At 44.5% G+C, this 17673-nt stretch overlaps 2 protein-coding genes and 1 pseudogene across 3 annotated transcripts in view; all 3 read right to left on the bottom strand.

Moving 5' to 3' along the window:
* The window catches only part of EHBP1 (EH domain binding protein 1), a 709442-nt gene that overhangs the window by 667629 nt on the left and 24140 nt on the right, over positions 1-17673 (bottom strand). The window lies entirely within an intron of this gene.
* LOC114198317 (ferritin light chain pseudogene) lies at positions 9102-14376 on the bottom strand (annotated as a pseudogene).
* Positions 13794-17673, bottom strand: part of B3GNT2 (UDP-GlcNAc:betaGal beta-1,3-N-acetylglucosaminyltransferase 2) — a 28043-nt gene continuing 24163 nt past the window's right edge. For both annotated transcript variants that reach the window (XM_028089688.2, XM_028089689.1), the window contains exon 2: positions 13794-16291. In XM_028089688.2, coding sequence (XP_027945489.1) covers positions 15089-16282 — 1194 coding nt within the window. In that variant the 5' untranslated portion in view covers positions 16283-16291 and the 3' untranslated portion in view covers positions 13794-15088. The remainder of the gene's footprint in view (positions 16292-17673) is intronic.

A 17673-nucleotide genomic window follows, 5' to 3' on the forward strand; every position in this document is an offset into this window, starting at 1 on the left:
GCACAAGCAGGCCTAGAAAAGACAAGAATTCCATGGATGAAGCAAAGGGTACATGGATAGTGGTGATGGGTAATAAAGACTAGGGTGTTAGACCAGGCTGGAAAGTGGAAAATAGTGTCAAACAAAGCAAATATCTGAGGACAGACTCTCATGTCTTTAAGAATAAGAATCAAAGCCTCTGATGAATCACTGAGAATAAGAAAGCCAACGTAGTCTAGTGTTAAGTCCATGAGATGAAACTTGGAATGAATCCTAACTCTGCCAAGTACCAGCCTATGAAACTTTGCTAGCAACAACATGACTTTACACAGAAACGACTGTAAATCAGGTGAATGTATGCCCCTAAATCCCACTAATGGTACCTCCAAGTCAACTTTCCCTTAGCCAACTCCTTAAAATACCCTAGCCATTCCCACACCACCAGACTCAAGAGGAAGTATGAGGGAGGGGAAGCTAAAGTAGTAAGGGGCACCAAGCCCTAACTGACTGCAGTTAAAAAGTTTTCTGCAAATCCTACAAAAACATATGACCACATGAACACATTGCTAGGGACTCTCCCAGGGCCATGCAAGGGGCTTATGCAAGGGAGGAGCCCAGAAACTTAAGTTTCTCTAGTTTCATAGTACATTCATCTCTTGGGGGAGAGCATAAAACAAAAACCACATACACACTATATTAATTATCTTGAGTAACAAATTATACCAAAACTTAGTGCTTTCAAACCACATACATTTATTATCTCAGTTTCTGAGGGTCAGGAATCCAGGCATAGCTCAGTTGGGTCCTCCGCTTCATGGTCTCTCACAAGGCTGCAGTCAAGGTGTTGGCCTAGGTTCTGCAGTTTCATCTGAAGACTCAACTGGGGTAAGAGTGGCTGCTAAGTCATTCATGCCGTTGTTGGCAGGATTCACTTCCTTGAGGACTCTTAGACGAGTGGCCTCATTTCCTAGTTGGTAGATGGCCAGAGACCACCCTCAGTTCCTTGCCACACAGCCCTTTGCAACATGGCAGCTTGCTTCATTAAAACTAGAAAAGAGAGAGTTTACTAACATGACAGGAGTCACAATCATTTCGTGACATGGAAGTGACATCTCATTATCTTTGCTGTCCTCTATTGGTTACAAGCAAGTCACGAAGTTTAGACTCTTGGAGACTCCATGAAGCAAGCTGGTCTCTAGAAAAATTTTCAGTCTCTCTCCACTGGCAGGGACACCAGGCAGGACACAAGCTGCCTGGTTGGCCTACAGGGTGTGGCAGGAAGTAGGAGTGACTCTTAAACGCTCTAGACAAGGGAAGTGGTGGGGATGGAATGCCAGACTCCAGTCCAAATGGCTCACGCTGAGATTCAGATCTCAAAAGGAGTCAGTAAATGCAAGACTGGGACAGATATCAAAGCCAAGAACAGAGGCACATGGGAGCTGGATGAGAAGAAATTCAGATAGTCCTTTAGGTAAGTGGCCAGCACCTATGGCAGAGTGCTTACCTGTCCTCAGGTTATCTCTGCATAGGCAGTGGGTCCAGTAAGAGGCTGGGATAGAGACAGAAAGGACAGAGTGAAGAGTTAGCACCCATGTGGAGCAAACACTTCCCTGCTTGTTCTTCCTCCCCTCTCTGGAGACCTTCAGAGCGCCCCTCTAACTTTCAACAAATATTACCATGTTCATCTATTCATTCAGCCAACAACTCTCTACTGAGCTCCTATCATGGAAAGGTATAGAGGTGAACACAACAGATACCTGCCCTTCAAGAACTTTTCATCCCAAGAAAACTGAGTGGAAAAAACAAAAGATTAAATTCAAATTAAATCAGCCAATCTGGTTAGTACAAAACCTTCGGAAAAACACTTTGGAAATCTGAAACCACTACCTATTCACTCACATACTTCTTCGTTAAATATTCTCTGCATTTATGCATTCATTCAACAACTACTTCTTGAGCTCCCATCATGGGTAAGGTACAGAGGTGAAAAGGACAGTCACTCCTCTGCCCTATTAGAACTATTACTTCAGTTGGTGGGAGACAATATGCAAGCAAAGAAACCAGTGCTTTGAAGACTAAGGGAGTAACAAGACAGCAGGCACTAGGAGCTCCAGATGGACAGGACAGAACTGGCCTCTACCCTGAGTGACCACCTAGTCCAACAGGTGTCAGATGCCAGGGCAGCAAACTGACCATGCCCAGTGAACTACAACCCTTTGCCCAGAATGCACCCCGATTCCACACAACTAGCTCACAGACAGGCAGGGGTCTCATGGCATCATGGGATCAGAATTATGGAATTTCAGCATCAGGAAAGCCCTTAGGCCTTTATTTTATCACCAGCACTGGGAAGGAGTATATGGACAATTCAGGGAAGGCCCCCCCCTGCAGGGGGAAAGCATTAAAAGGACACTCCTAGTGGGCAGTAAATCCAGTGTAGGCTAATGTGAAGGTTTTGTCTTTTACTGGTATTGGGGGAGAGCTCAGAATTGACTCATTTGGTCTATTTCTTTGCAAGAATTGGAACTGAGTCCCTGCCTTACCTTTTTTCCCCTTAGATTCAGTGAAACTTTATTTCTTGAAAAGTTTCTTGAGATATAACTCAAACACCATACAATTCACCTATTTAAAGTGTACAAAGTCAATGGTTTTTAGCATATCCACAGAGTTGTGCAACAATTATCACAATGAATTTTAGATCATTTTCATCATCCCCAAAAGAAATCCCACACTCCTTAGTAGACATGACCCATTTCCCTCCAGCAGCACCTCCAAGCCCTAGGCAATCACTATCCTGCTTTACCTTTCACAGCTTTTCTGAAATTAAAAGGCCAGATGCTCTGTGGGTCTCAGTTGTCTCACCTAATAACACTTCTCAGTGGCCACAAACCTTCCACAAACAGGCAAGTCTGTGAGTAGAACAACAGGCTTTGAACAGTGAGTCACCAGGGCGGGGTGTGGATCAGACTTTGGGATGACAAAGCCTGAGTGAAGCAGCTGATGGAGGCAAAAGTCCCTGGACAGCAGGGTCAAAGGACTGGCAGAAATGCCATAGCACCAGTGGCACTTTGGTGGATCATGATAGCCTCCCCAAATCATCTTCTGGAAGGCCCAGGGAGACAGTCCCACAGTGGAATAAAGCTCTGGGGCTTTCGAGTCAGAAACCCCAAGTATAAATGCTGGCTCCCCACTTGCTAGTTGTGTGAATTTGGGCTGACATAAATTCTCAAGCCTCACTTTCCTCATTGGTCAACTGGAGGAAGAAACCAGGACTGGGAGAGGTGGATTGCAGTGTTCAGGCTCACAGAACATCCCCCTCTGCAGCTGAGTGCTTGACACACAGACAGACCCCCAACCCTTTCCCCAGTGAGGCACGGAGGTCCCACCTCCCCATATCTGCCAATACCAAGAGCATTTTTAAAAGAATGATCACTTGATTATGAAAGCATTGTCCTTTGGCTGTCCCAACATTTGCAGCTGTGCTGCTGGGCCCCAGCTGGCTCAGGCCTGGGAGAGTCCTGGGCAGCTTGGAGCGCAGAACTTCCTAATGAGCATCCATCTGTCTTCCCCCTCACAGCTGTGCCTGGCTATTCACTACCCTACTATGGAGGAGCCAGGGTCTAGACTCAGGCTCTCCTTCCCTTGACCACAGGACCCCATACAGGGAACCCACACCCCACACTCAGGTTGCATGGGCAGCTAAGCACCTCCCCCTGCCCAATCCTTTCCCACATCACTGGCAGTTTCTCCCAAGGAACAGGATTTTACGCATGCAAACACACACAGACACACCCGGCTACCTTTTGTTGTTGTTGGCTCTTCATGTGTCACCAGAGCAAACACAAACAGAACCTATTAAACTGAACCTGAACGAGAAGCTGTAAAATGTCTCATCTGGGGATCTCCAGACTTACACTGAATATACCCTGGGAGAAAGGAAGGACTCCCCTGCTTCCTGAGTCTGCCCAAATTCTTTGTCCTAAGACAAGTCTATAAGCTCCCATCCCCAGCTGCCTACCAGTGTCTCAGGGTGGGAACCTGGAGATGCTTGCAGCCGGCCTCAACCTAAAGCTCAGGGAAGGAGCCAGGCTTTCATCGTATCAGCCAGGACCAAGAAACCCAAGCCCAGCAAACCTGAGCAAAAACGGGGGTGTCTTGGCTCACAAGGCTGGTGAGGCAGGGGTGGTGCTGGATCCAGGGCTCCACGCCCCCATGTGTCACCTTTGCTCTCTCTACTCCCCCCTTTCTGCTTCCACACATGTTCCTTTATTCTTTGGCCAATGGGAAACTTTGTGCAGATAGTCAGGGACCTGGCAGGGTAACTCTGTCAGCCCCATTTAGCAACCCTGAGAAAGAGCGGCTTGCCTCTCCTAGCACTGGAGGACTCCAACAGGCCCTGCTTGGTCACGTGCCCAGCCCTCCAGTCCTGGGGCTCGGGCTGTCTCGAGGAGGAGAAGCACAGGGGAAAGCATTCTGGGCAGGCAAAAATAGTAGCCACAACAGTCCCCTACCTGGCAGCTGTTTTCAAACATGAGAAACCTCTCCTCTCGGAGTAAAAATAGAGCCTAAATGCTCTAAAGTAGAGGAAGCGTCTGGAAGGCCCAGAAAGCTGCCAAGAACAGCCGTTCTGTAAATAAAGTGCTGTGTGCTAGAGTAGGACAAGGAAACTCCTGAAAAGCCATTGGTAACAGGCTGTCCTTGAGTACCCTGGCATCTCCTGACCATGCTCATGTAGAGGCAACAAGGTTACTTTAACTTGGGCATCCTTGCCCAGTATGGGAAGAAAGGGCAGACTTTGGTGCTCTTTCCACCCCTGATGTGACTCTCCTCCTTTGGTGGGCCCCCTAAAGGTTGCCCAGTGCTGCAATCTACCCCTTCATTGGAGAAAACTCCACCACCTTCTACAGGATGAGGTCCACCTCTGGCCCATTCCAGGTCCATTAGGAGAGTGACTGTGGGTCGTCAGGTTCTGGTCCAGACTCCCACCACAAGGGTATGGGACAGCTTCCCCCCCAACTATGATTACCTCAGAAGTAAACACATTTTGGGGGTGCCTGGGTGGCACAGTCAGTTAAGCCTCTGACCCTGGGTTTTGGCTCAGGTCTTACCCTGGAGTAATGGTAGGCTCTCACTCCAACCTGATCCCCACATGCTGAGGAGCATTCAGCCCTCTGTACCCTTCTTGAAAGCTCAGATACTTTTTTTAAAAAAAGATTTTATTTATTTATTTGACAGAGAGAGACACAGCGAGAGAGGGAACACAAGCAGGGGGAGTGGGAGAGGGAGAGGGAGAAGCAGGCTTCCCACCGAACAGGGAGCCCGATGCGGGACTCGATCCCAGGACTCTGGGATCATGACCTGAGCCGAAGGCAGACGCCTAACCATCTGAGCCACCTAGGTGTCCCTCAGATACTTTTTTAAAGATGTATTTATTTGTTTTAGAGACAGAGCACAGTGGGAGGGGCAGAGGGAGAGAGAGAATCAGACTCCGCGCTGAGCGCAGAGCCTGAAGCCGGGCTTGATCTCATGGCCCTGAGATCACAATCTGAGCCAAAACCTAGAGTCAGACACTTAAACCGGCTGAGCACCCAAGGCGTCCCAAAGCTTCAGATATTTTGAATGACAGTGCCAACCGCACTGTAGGAAGTGATCAACGAGAGGTAGATCAGCATGGGATGAAGAGGATAATGAAGGAACAGTAACAGTGGCCAACACCAGAGGAGGAAAACCAGAGAAAGGACAGGGACAGAGGGAGCAACACTGATGATGAAATAAGCAACAGCCACAATTCACTGAGCACTTACTACATGCCAGGCTCTAAGCACTTCACATGCGTGAACTTATTTAATTATTTGTACATTTTAAATGTACAAACTTTTAAATGTACAAATGTTCCCCAAGATATTTTTTAACTACAAAAGTAGAGAAAGATAGTAACTTACAGAGGAGAAACCCAGTCAACATGTGAAAAATTACCAGGAATAGGACATTATTGGCACCATAAACCTCCAACGTGATGCACCGAGGACAATACATCACTTCTGTGGTATTCTTGCCCAAAATACACAACTTCATTCTAATCGTGAGAAAACATCGAACAAACCAAAAATGAAGGACATTCAACTCTTCAAAAGCACTCTTCAAAAGTATTAAAGTCATAAAAGGCTAGGAAATGTGAAGAAACTGCAACAGATTGGAGGAGTCCAAGGAAAAATAACTCCTTGCCATGTGGGATCTTAAACAGGATCCTGGAACAGAAAACAGTGTAGGCAATAGAATGTTGATTTCCTGTTGCTGGTTCATCCAGTGCTGACTGTGACCACTGCAACACAGTCAGGGAAAGTTGGGTGGGGGGAGATGGGTACTCCCAGTACTACAACTTGCCAGTAAGTCAAAAATTAATTCAAAATTTAAAATTTTTAATTATTTTTGAATTTAAAGTTTTCTAAGTGCAAGATTTCTCCAAACAAATCAATCCCCCTCAGAAGAGTAACTTTAGTGAATTGGTCTACCAGCAGTGAAAAATGCCCAGACCTTGGATAAAGTAGAGAGTATTTTTGTCCGCCATATTGTTAGAAATTCACCACAACTGGGATTTTACTGCTTTAATAGCCCCTTTTTGTTAAGTGGGTCCTCAGGTGCAGGGAATGTACTGGCACCCATTTCAATAAGCATTTCTGCAGTTTCTGGAGGTGTGACCGTAAGATGGGCTGCCTCTGACCATGAAATGCTCCTCCCCAGCCTCGTGCACCAGCGGGCTCACAATGAAGTTGTTCTGCACCTTCTGTCTTATTCTTCAACCCAGCAGGACTCAGGGAGTGAGAAAGTTCTCAGCTTTCTTGACAGTGCATCACAGCCCCCCTTCTTCATTCCTTCCATGGTGACTCACTTCTGGAGGCTTTCACAATCAAATAAATAAAGGCATTTCCCACCAACTTTAAGCTCGACAACTTCATCCCTCAATGTCCACCACTCCTTTCTCATATCCCACAGAGGAAAAACCAGTGTGACACTTTTGCTGTCTAAGCGGTTGGGGTCTGCCTACGTTTGATTATCTTCTTTATCTTTCTTTGTGCTTCTCTGGGTTTCTGCCATCTCACCAACCAGGCTGGCAACAGCAGATAGGAGGTTGCTGCTGAGAATCCTTAGCCCTGGCCTCCGGGCTGACTGCAGCTCCAGGAGCAGGCACATTGGTCCTCAAGTTTCCAGTGAGCAAAACAGGCAAGACTTGTACCTTGTCACTGTGCGCGACCTTGGCGCCTGTCATCTGGCTGCTGGGCCTCTGCCCAGTTAGGTCTCCTGCTAGGCCCCTGCAAACCTGCCCCTAGGCTGTCTTTGTGCTGAGCCAGCACAGTTCTGTTTTCATTCCCTTCCGTCCACCCCATAGACTGGAAACAAATTATCCAACGATTAGTTAATACCTCATCCTTGTGCCACATTTTGCAAGGAGATGGGACACGTGGACAAAGGAATTCTGACCCCAGAACAAGAGGAGGCAGAGCCCGGGGGGGCTATTGATTCCAAGGAGGCAAGGGCTGGGCCTTCCTCTAGCATCCAAGGACATTTTGGGTGGGGCCTAGTGAGGCTGGCAGGGCTTGATCACTTTGCACCCACCCAGGAATTTTTGGCAGCTGAAGGGGTGCAGCCTGGGTAGGGTCGGCTGTCTGCAAATGAAGCCCAGAGCCCCCTTCCAAGGTCACCTCCCTGGCTACTGAGCTTTGCATAGAGGGCTGCATGAAGCCTAAGGTAGAGGCAAACAGCTCTGCCCCCAGGCCCTTCCAGGCCAGTTCCAGTTGTCACCACCAGCAGATGAACAAACAGGGAGGACAAGGGGCACCATGTCACAGCACAGAGGGGACTGTGTTGAGGGGAGGATGTCAATGTGGCGAAATGCTACAGAGGTCAGGAATGACGAGAATGACGAGGGCTGGGGCCTCCTGGCCCAGTTCAGGAGAGCAGGCAGTCGTAAGTGCTGGCCTCCGCCCCCTACTAAAATCACCTTGAAATGACAATAAAGGGATATAAAAATGAAGAAACCCAGGCAGCACTGGCAACAAGGATGTTACCATCAACAGAAAGATGGAAAATATATGCAATTGTATTATTGGACAAACTGGATAAGGGGAGGACAGCCCAGAACATGAACGAGGGAACGCTGCAGGGATATGGGGTTGGCCTTCCCAGGGGAGCCCCCAAAAGCTCCCAGCTTGGAGAAGACACTGGGGATGACTTACTGAGGGCCTGGCTGTACAAGAGCTGGACCAACCCCTCCAAACACACACACACACACACACACACACACACACACACACACACACACACACACACACAGCTGGGTGATCATGGGCTCAGATGCTTACATGCCAAGAAATGTTCCCTAAACTGAGCAGAGATAGTGTTCAGGGTAGGAGGAGAAGCTGAGTAGAACACCCTGAAACAGACCCAAAGCAAAAAGGAGAAAAGGCGGCTCCAGCATCTGGGGTCCAGTCTACCTGCTCAATCCCTGAAAGGATATGGGCCTAAACAGGACACTACTTATACAGACCCGCACTCAGCCTTCCAATGCAGAGAAGTAGTCTTTGGGGCAAACAGCCTTGAAAAGAAACCCTTCCCAGGAACTTATAGGAGTCAGTTCAGTACATTCATTCACAGAAGTGGCCAAGGATCATTTAGTTTTCTCTTCCATGAAAATTTAGGTGAAAAACAGGCGCTGGGTGGCTCAGATGGTTAAGCATCTGCCTTCGGCTCAGGTCATGATGCCGGGGTCCCGGGATTGAGCCCAAGGTCAGGCTGCCTTGGCTCAGCAGGGAATCTGCTCCTTCTGCCCCTCCATCCGCTCATGCTCTCTCTCTCTCTCTCAAATAAATAAAATCTTTAAGGTAAAAAATGCATAATTAAGGCCTGAGATACTTCAGTAAGAATTATCAAAATAAAACAGAGCTAACTCATCTAAGTCACTGCATCCACAAAGAACAGGCTGCTATGGAAAGAAGAGTAATAAAAGAACAAGATATTATTTGGGAAATTAAAAAGGAAAAAATATGGCCAAAATAAAAAAAAATTCTATAGAGGGCTAAGCAAAAGAATGGTTAAGACTAGAAACGAATTTTTCTTTCTTTTTGCTGCAAAAAGCTTTATTGTTTCCATTTGGTCCAGGCTTGGGAGAGGGCTCCAGGGTGGCTAAAAAGCTGCCTCGTGGCTGCAGGGAGAGGTTCTGGCACCAGCCCTGGCACCTGGGTGGGAGGGACGCCAGAGGGGCCCCTCAAAGCCTGCTGGGCCCCTCATTGTGTTCGAGGGTGAGCCTCTCCAAGAGATCCTCGCCCAGGCCAGCCTGCGGGCCAGCCGGCCTGTGGAGGTGCGTTAGGTGGTGGCACATCTTCTTGATTACTTTCTCATTGTGGTTCTCCAGCAAGTCACAGAGATGGGGGCCTGTGTGCACAGAACCCAGGGTGTGCAGATTCAGACCCGCCTGGTTCGGGTTCCTCTCCAGAACTGGGGCGGCGTCCGTGGTGTCCAGGGTTTTCCAACACTCCTCTTGGACCGCTTCCGCACATCCTGGGAGAAGGCACAGCCTCCTCGCTGATTTTGCATCTTCAAGAGACGCTCATCACCCTTGTGCTTCTCCTCGGCCAACATGCAGAAGTGGCCCGCGCCCTCCAGAGCCACATCGTGGAGGCCAACATAGAAACCCGGAGAGAAGCAGGTGTAGGAGGCCTGCAGATGCATGCTGACCACAAGGGTGACGGCGGCCTCCACCTCAGTGGAATAATTCTGAGGAATCTGGGAGCTCACGGTTGATCGGTAATAAGGAGCTCAACTCAAAATAGCATGTTGGCTGGTCCCGGAGGCAGAGGATGGCTGAGAAGATGGCTCTGAAGGTTGTCATTGGAAAAGAGGTTGGAAGGGGGTTGGAGGCTGGTAGAAGGGGAGTCCCTGGGTCTGTTCTGTCCAAACACTGTTGAAGCAAGAGACAGATGGCCAGGACCTCAGGGTGCACTGCTGGAAACCAAATTATTTTTGTATTGGATTGCAGTGCAAGTTACAGCACACTCTAATTGACTAAAAAAATCATTGTATACTCAGAATGGGTCACTATCTTGGTGGGAAAATTATACCTCAATAAAGCGATTATAAGCAATAGCCCAGCCCCCTCAGCCTTAAGAGGGATCATTCTGGGGCATGTTTTCCACACTGTTCTCGAGATGTCCCATGGGCTGAGCTCCAGCTCCGTGGTAGCAGTTGGCTTAACAACACTCCTCGTTGGTTGCCTTCCTTCCCAACACCACCTCCTCCCCGAACCGTGTACCCAAAAAACTACTCGTGGTAGAATCCTTCTCTTAAGGTCTATTTCTGGAAGAACCCAAACCAAGGGCAGAATATTTTTTCATTTTGCTGCAAGTTAAGAAGAGGTGGTCAAGTTGGTGCAAGGATCAGGGTTACTGATGACATTTCAACAGAATGGTCAGGGAAGCCAATCTGGGGAGGAGCTTGGTGATGAACAGAAAGGGGATGTTAGTTGAAGACAGGCCAAGAAAAGGCATGTCACAGATGGTAGGTTACCAGGGCAATGAGAAGCCCTTGCTAACACTCAGGATGCAATTTCTTCATGTGGCTTCTGCTTGAGTATGACGAGGACGACAGCATTTCCCTGATGCAGGGCAGCTGTCGCAAAGCCGCAAGCACCTTTGTTCAACCACCAGGCCTCTGACTTAGAAATAAGCCCTTGGATTACAATCAAATTAGAAACTTTATTTTTGCTGCTTCGAAGCCAGTGCAATAAAACCTCCACAATGCACACTAGGTAGGAAGAAAGCAACTGCCAAAGCTCAAAAGCACCATGGTTTCTTGGGTGGAAATTGCTAAACGGGGAAAGTCACACAAAAAAGTGAGAGAAGCAGAAAGTATTCCTCAAAAGGACTCCATTTTTTCAATTTAAGAGTTTTTTCCATTTGAGTTGCATATACGCACATATATATAGATATGCTATAAAGCACACACAGTAATGCTGTATTTCAATTATTCTAAGATGTAATATTTCACATTTTAATATCTCTGCAATTGAGGCATATCATACAATATAAATCATATTGAACTTTTAATGGTAAATAAAATATTACATCTTAAAATTAATAATTCATATCCAATGTGACCAGATTTTTTGGCTCCTTAAATATAAAATGCCTCATTCTTGGCCTCTTCTTTCCAAAGCATTACTTTAAGAACTGAATGAATCAGGACAAATACTTCAATTTTTTAGATTTACTGTTAACTCTAACAAGGTGAAGTTCTGCTTCAAGATTACTTGGCAGATGTTCCTAGCATTTAAAAAATATAACCAATATACAATTAACATTAAGGAGAAACTGAATTTACCCAATAATCACAGCCCAGAGCATGAGAAATGTTTTCAACTGTTCTGAACAAGAATTTTTACTTCATCTGACATTTTTCGTAAGAAGGCAAATCATATTGAATTAACATTTGGCCCAAGTAAAGGCTTCATTCATTTCACTTTTCCTGTGAGAATAAGTCATCCTTTGCCTTAATAAATGCATTTTCCCCTTTCTGCATCTGAGGGAACCAAGACAACCCAGAACACCAAATATTCTAGACCACTCTCAGTCAGGGTCAGGGGTAATAGCAGATGGTCACACTTGGGGAGGCCTTTAAATTTGGATTCAACTTCCAAGGGATGCAAAGTATTCCTTCAACCTCTTGCCCTTCTTTTCCATTCTCCTTTGACCAAATCAAGAAAGGAAACCAGGGTCAAGGATGTCTCCTTCATCCTTTTCCTCTTAACACCTGCCTGGGTTCATGAAAATTTAAAACCAGGCAATGCTCATTCGGCCTTGACCTTCAAACGTAAAATCAACATGATTTGGGAGTAGCCAAGAAAAACGTCCAAATGTGTTTCTGTTGAAGCCTCAATTGAGCAGTTCTCAGTGAATTAGACTGTGATGCTTATATCCATGAGGTGGAGGCTCAAGGGAGAATCCATCTTGTAAGCACCAAGAGAGGGTTTCATGTCCTTAAAGATCAGTTGGTAATCATAATGGAGCCCAAGGCACATGTAAAGCTCTAAAACCCAGTATATCCCATTGCTAAAAAGGACACAAACCCCAACATGGACATGGATTAGGATAATACAGTCTTTTAAGATGCCCCTTTAGAGGCAAGAATATACAATGGGGAAAAGACAGTCTCTTCAACAAATGGCGCTGGAAAAACTGGACAGCTACACGCAACAGAATGAAACTGAACCACTTTCTTACACCATATACAAAAATAAACTCAAAATGGATTAAGGACCTAAACGTGAGACCCGAAACCATAAAAATCCTGGAAGAAAACATTGGCAGTAATTTCTTTGACATCTGTAGCAACATTTTTCTAATCGGTCTCCTGAGGCAAGGGAAAGAAAAGCAAAACAAACTATAGGGACTACCCCAAAATAAGCAGCTTTTGCACAGCAAGGAAATCATCAACAAAACAAAAAAGGCAACCTACTAAATAGGAGAAAATATTTGCATGATATATCCAATAAGGGGTTAGTATCCAAAATATATAAAGAACTTCTACACCACCCCCCCAAAAAAATCCCATTAATAAATGGGCACAAGACATGAATAGACATTTTTCCAAAGAAGACCTACATATGGCCAACAGACATATGAAAAGATGCTCAACATCACTAATCATCAGGGAAATGCAAATCAAAACTACAATAAGAGAGCACCTCACACCTACCAGAATGGCTAGAATCAAAATGACAAGAAATAACCAGTTTTGGCGAGGATGCAGAGAAAAAGGAAACTTCATGCACCACTGATGGGAATGCAAACTGGTGGAGCCACTGTGGAAAAACAGTATGGAGGTTCCTCAAAAACTTACAAATGCCATACAATCCAGTAATTCCACTACTGGTATTTACCCACAGAAAACAAAAACACTAATTAGAAAAGATCTATGTACTTCTCTGTTTACTGCAGTACTATTTACAGTAGCCAAGGTCCAGATACCAAGATACGACACTCAAGTGTCAGCACATAGATGAAGGGGTAAAGATGTGGTAACATACACACAATGGATTACCCAACCATAACACAGAATGAGATCTCGCCATCTGTGACAACACGGATGGACCTAGAGAGTATTATGCTAAGTAAGTACCATATGATCTCACTTAAAGGTACAATCTAAAAAACAGACGAATAAACAAAACATAGAAACAGACCCATAGACACAGAGAATAACTGATGGTTGTCAGAGGGAAGAAGGTGGGAGGATGGGCAAGATGGGGGGAGGGGAGAGGGAGATACAGGTTTCCAATTGTGGAATGAATAAAATTCACAAAGACAAAAGGTATAGCACAGGGAATATAGTCAGTGATATAATAATAGTGTTGTATGGTTGACAGACGGAAGCTACACTTGTGATGAGCACAGAATAATGTATGAAGAAGTTTAATCACTATGTTGTACACCTAAAACTTACTAACATGGTATGTCAACTACACTCAAAAAAATTTAAAAAGGTGCTGCTTTATTTCCAATTACATTTTCTACTCACCACAAATGGAAGCATAAATATTTATATTCCTCTTTCAAGACTCTAGATAGGAAAGCACTTCTAAGAATTTTAAATGCAAAGACAGAGAACCCACTGAGACAGAGAAAAAGTTATATTCTACTATATTAAAAAAGTTATTATATTACAGTAATAGTTTCTGGGGGGAAATGGTCTCTTTTGGGAAAATGTAATCAAACAAAGGAAACAAAAAGATATCACAGATTATTACACATTACACATGACAATTAAAAATACAGTGACTTTATTTCCAGCTTTTTACAGTCCCCAGTATCACATGTGGTAAGAGGCATCATCTCTATAAACACAAAAATTTTTCAAGAAAGCATGTTACAAGAGAGTATATGTAAGCAACAGTTTGGCAGAATTATATCCACTCTAGTAGTTCAGAGCCCCCCACCCCCACAAAAAAGCCAAGTTTTAAAATGCAAAAATAACAGTTAGCTTTATTTAACATATGTTACACCTTAACACTTAAAATACCATGCTCTAGTTAAATATTTCATCAACAACACTGTATACAAATAAAATATTACACAAAATATATTTAAGAAAATGTTTTGGTCTTTGATCTGAATAAATAAAAACACAGGCACTTCTACACTGAGACAGGGAAGCAGTCACTACTCAGAATAATTTTGTATAAGCGGCATGTGAAAATATGGCAAGAATAGAATCCTGGAGTTTTAAACTAACAATCCACTCATGAGAAGGTCTGCAGTTTCCATCTTTTCACTTAAAGTTCAGAAATGACATATGCTTTCCTGGGTCAATTCAATTTTCATCTGACCACTACAGAATCATACTCATTACCGTCAAATACTAAAATTTGAGAACTATCATGATACCCCCCAGCACACCAAATACAAGAACAGTTAAACTTTCTCCTTAATACGGCCCCTAAGACCATAACAAGGTAAACCGGATAAATGTTACACACTGGTTCTCGTTTTGCAAAATTAACTGACCTGATTAACACAAGAAAACACCGTTGGGGTGGCAAGAAATTATGACAGAAGTTAATTTTTCTAGACAATTGAAAAAATTCATCCAAATTTCATGAAAATAAATGGAATTCCATTCAACAAAAACCACTGGATCGTATAAAACAAAGTCTTTGTAGCCAGTAAGTTTATAAACACGTAAATTGCAGATAATTCACTCATTATAATGGAAAGTAGGAATATGATATGAGGGCAAAAGATAAATAATCTAAAATGGTCAAATTCCAGAAACTTATGATTTCAGATAAGAAGGGAGGCAAATTAGAAAATAATGGCCATTAGCCACAGGAAGGATCAGAACCAATCATCCCACCACATCCTCCATAAAAAAAATTATAATCTTCTGCTTTCCCTCTTCAGAAGGTACCACGCTAGAGGGTTTAGAGGTCCTCAAATGGATACTACTAATAAAGGCAATTTTGATGGTTTAACATAGAAGTTACCCCTAATGTGAAAGAACACAACATGGGAACTATTCAAGATCAGTCTTTCTATGCAGAACTTAGTTCGTATGTATTTCAGCAATTTAAATGAGCATCTTGCAACCGAGACCAAATATTAATCATCTCTTGAGGTTTTCTACTATGTACTAACATCAAATCTACATAGGAACAAATGTTATTCTTGTTTTTCTCCTCTATATCAAATGTTTTGAAGCCTTTGTGTTTCTCCGGAACGAGGCCGAGCTTCTGAAGGCACATTCCAGTATAAACATCATCAATGGGGTAAAGAAGGACCTGGTCAGTGATGTTATACAGCCTCAGGGCCAGGTGGCCAGAGTAGAGGAACCCACCTCCCCCGGCATAAGGCGGATAGACGCCAGTGTAAACAACTTCTGGGATGTAGTACTTCAGTTTCTTATCCCGATGGGGTCCAGCATTGTGGATCACATCACCTATAAACAAATCTTTGGCTTTGTTCTTGGGTAAGCTATTCAAGTAATTCAGGATGTGATGGGTGTTCACAAAAACATCGTCATCGCCCTTGAAAACGAACTCAGCATTTGGGCAAGAAGTGCTCACCCACCTGAGAAAGAGCACTTCTTTCAGGGACAAGTTGAAGAAAGTGTCTCTGTAGTTCCACATAAGAATGTCTTGGTGCTTCTCACTCTCAAATTTCAGCATGTCTGACAGGTCTGGGTGGTTGTCCTCAGGCGGGGTCTGACCCAGTAAGAAGACTCTCACCACCGTCTGGTTCCCCACATTGGTTCCTCTGCCCCAAGATTCCCGAATTGCTTGCCTTCTAGCAAAATGTGGGATGAGGGACTTTATCGCCAGTATTAAGAAGGGTTTCTTTGCACATTTATCCGGTTGATCTATAAGTAGTGAATAATTTCGACATCTCAAATACAGCAGAAAGTCTTTAAATCTGTCTGGCAAATTGCTGAAACCTGAAACCACTGACATGACCCTCAGGTCAGGTTCACAAAAGTTTAGATGGCTTATGTTGGAAAACCCGTATACGTCCCCCGTGTGGTTGGCCAACACGTTCAAGATGGGATTGTACTGCCTGTTCAGCTTTTCTTGTTCTCTGTTCCAGTACGCCACTGGGGGGTCTGAGATCTTCCAGAACTTTTCTTTGGGTATTATTACTTCCCCTTTTCCATTTTTTTCTTGGCTGCTACTTCTGGAGACTTCCACAATCAAATAAATGAAGACATTAACCATCATCAGGATACCCAACAATTTTATTCTTCGACGTCCAACACTCATTTCTCATATCTGGAATAAAAAGGAGGAGCATTGTATTAATTAGATAATTATTAATTTGCATTTGCGGACATATGTCACTTGCCTCTTTATCTTCTCTGGAATAGTGGTTGAGAACACAGACTCTAGACTTGTACTGCCTAGGTTCAAATCAGGGCACTACCATTCTAGCTCTGTGACTGTGGGCAAATTGTACAACTGACATCTCAGTTTCTCCATCTATAAGATGGGGACAATTACCCACTTCATAGGATGGTTGCGAGGGCTCTACGATTTTATATGTAAAGCTTTGGAAACAGTGGCTGGTCCATAGGAAGCAGTACATAAATGACTGTAAATAGTGTGGCTGTCTTATAGACACCTGAGGGCAAAGAGATGCATTTACTAAATAACCTCACAGGTGTGCAACTTCCTTGCTTGTAAGGACACACATACAAATCAGTGTGTTGCAAACTGATTTGCTCACAATTCATAGCAAATACATTTTATATCGTGACCCAGTAAACACACGTAACTGTATTTATATGTGTGTTACAACTGTGAGTTGCCATGTAATTCACAAAAATTTTCCATTTTGTTCTATTTCATTTTTTAGAATATGGTGGTCCCAACCCTGAATTGTTTCTCAACCCGCCATTTAACAGATGAAGAAAATAAGGCAAGGGAGACGGATTAAGATGTTTGCCCAGGGTTGCAGGGCTAGGAGGTGGAGGAGACACTAACCACACCAAATATTCAGAAAATGGAAAGCCTCACACCGGCTTTAATTGACTGGCCCAAAACTGAGAACGACCCAAATACCATCAACAGAAGAATGGATTATCAACTGTGGTATAGTCATACACTGGAATAACCCTCAGCAATAAAAAAGGAAATGACTTCTACTCGCAGCAACACTACAACACTGTGCATGAAAGACAGACCTCAGGGGCGCCTGGCTGGCTCAGTCAGAGGAGCATGTGACTCTTGATCTTGGGGTCCTACATTTGATCCCCAAGTTGGGTGTAGCGATTACTTCAAAGAGTGTTTAAAAAAAAAAAGATGATGATGATGACAACCTTGGGGCACCTGGGTGGCTCAGTCGTTAAGCATCTGCCTTCGGCTCAGGTCATGATCCCAGGGTCCTGGGATCGAGCCCCACGTTGGGCTCCCTGCTCAGCGGGGCATCTGCTTCTCCCTCCCCCACTCTTCCCCCCCCACCCCCTCATGTTCATGCTCTCTTTCTCTCTCAAATAAATTTTTTTAAAAAGAGAGAGAGAGAGAAGACCTGAAATTCCATTTATGTCAGGTTCAAGAAGGCAAGATTAATCTAGGACCTAGAAATCTGAAAATGATAGGGATCGATGTTTTGACTGGAAAAGGGCAGGAGGGAACTTTCTAGGGCATAGAAATGT

The sequence above is a fragment of the Eumetopias jubatus genome, unplaced genomic scaffold (genome assembly GCF_037043125.1).
Source record: "Eumetopias jubatus isolate StellerSeaLion01/CBP00866 unplaced genomic scaffold, mEumJub1_p1.0 scaffold_9, whole genome shotgun sequence".
NCBI classification, from domain to species: Eukaryota; Metazoa; Chordata; class Mammalia; order Carnivora; family Otariidae; genus Eumetopias; species Eumetopias jubatus.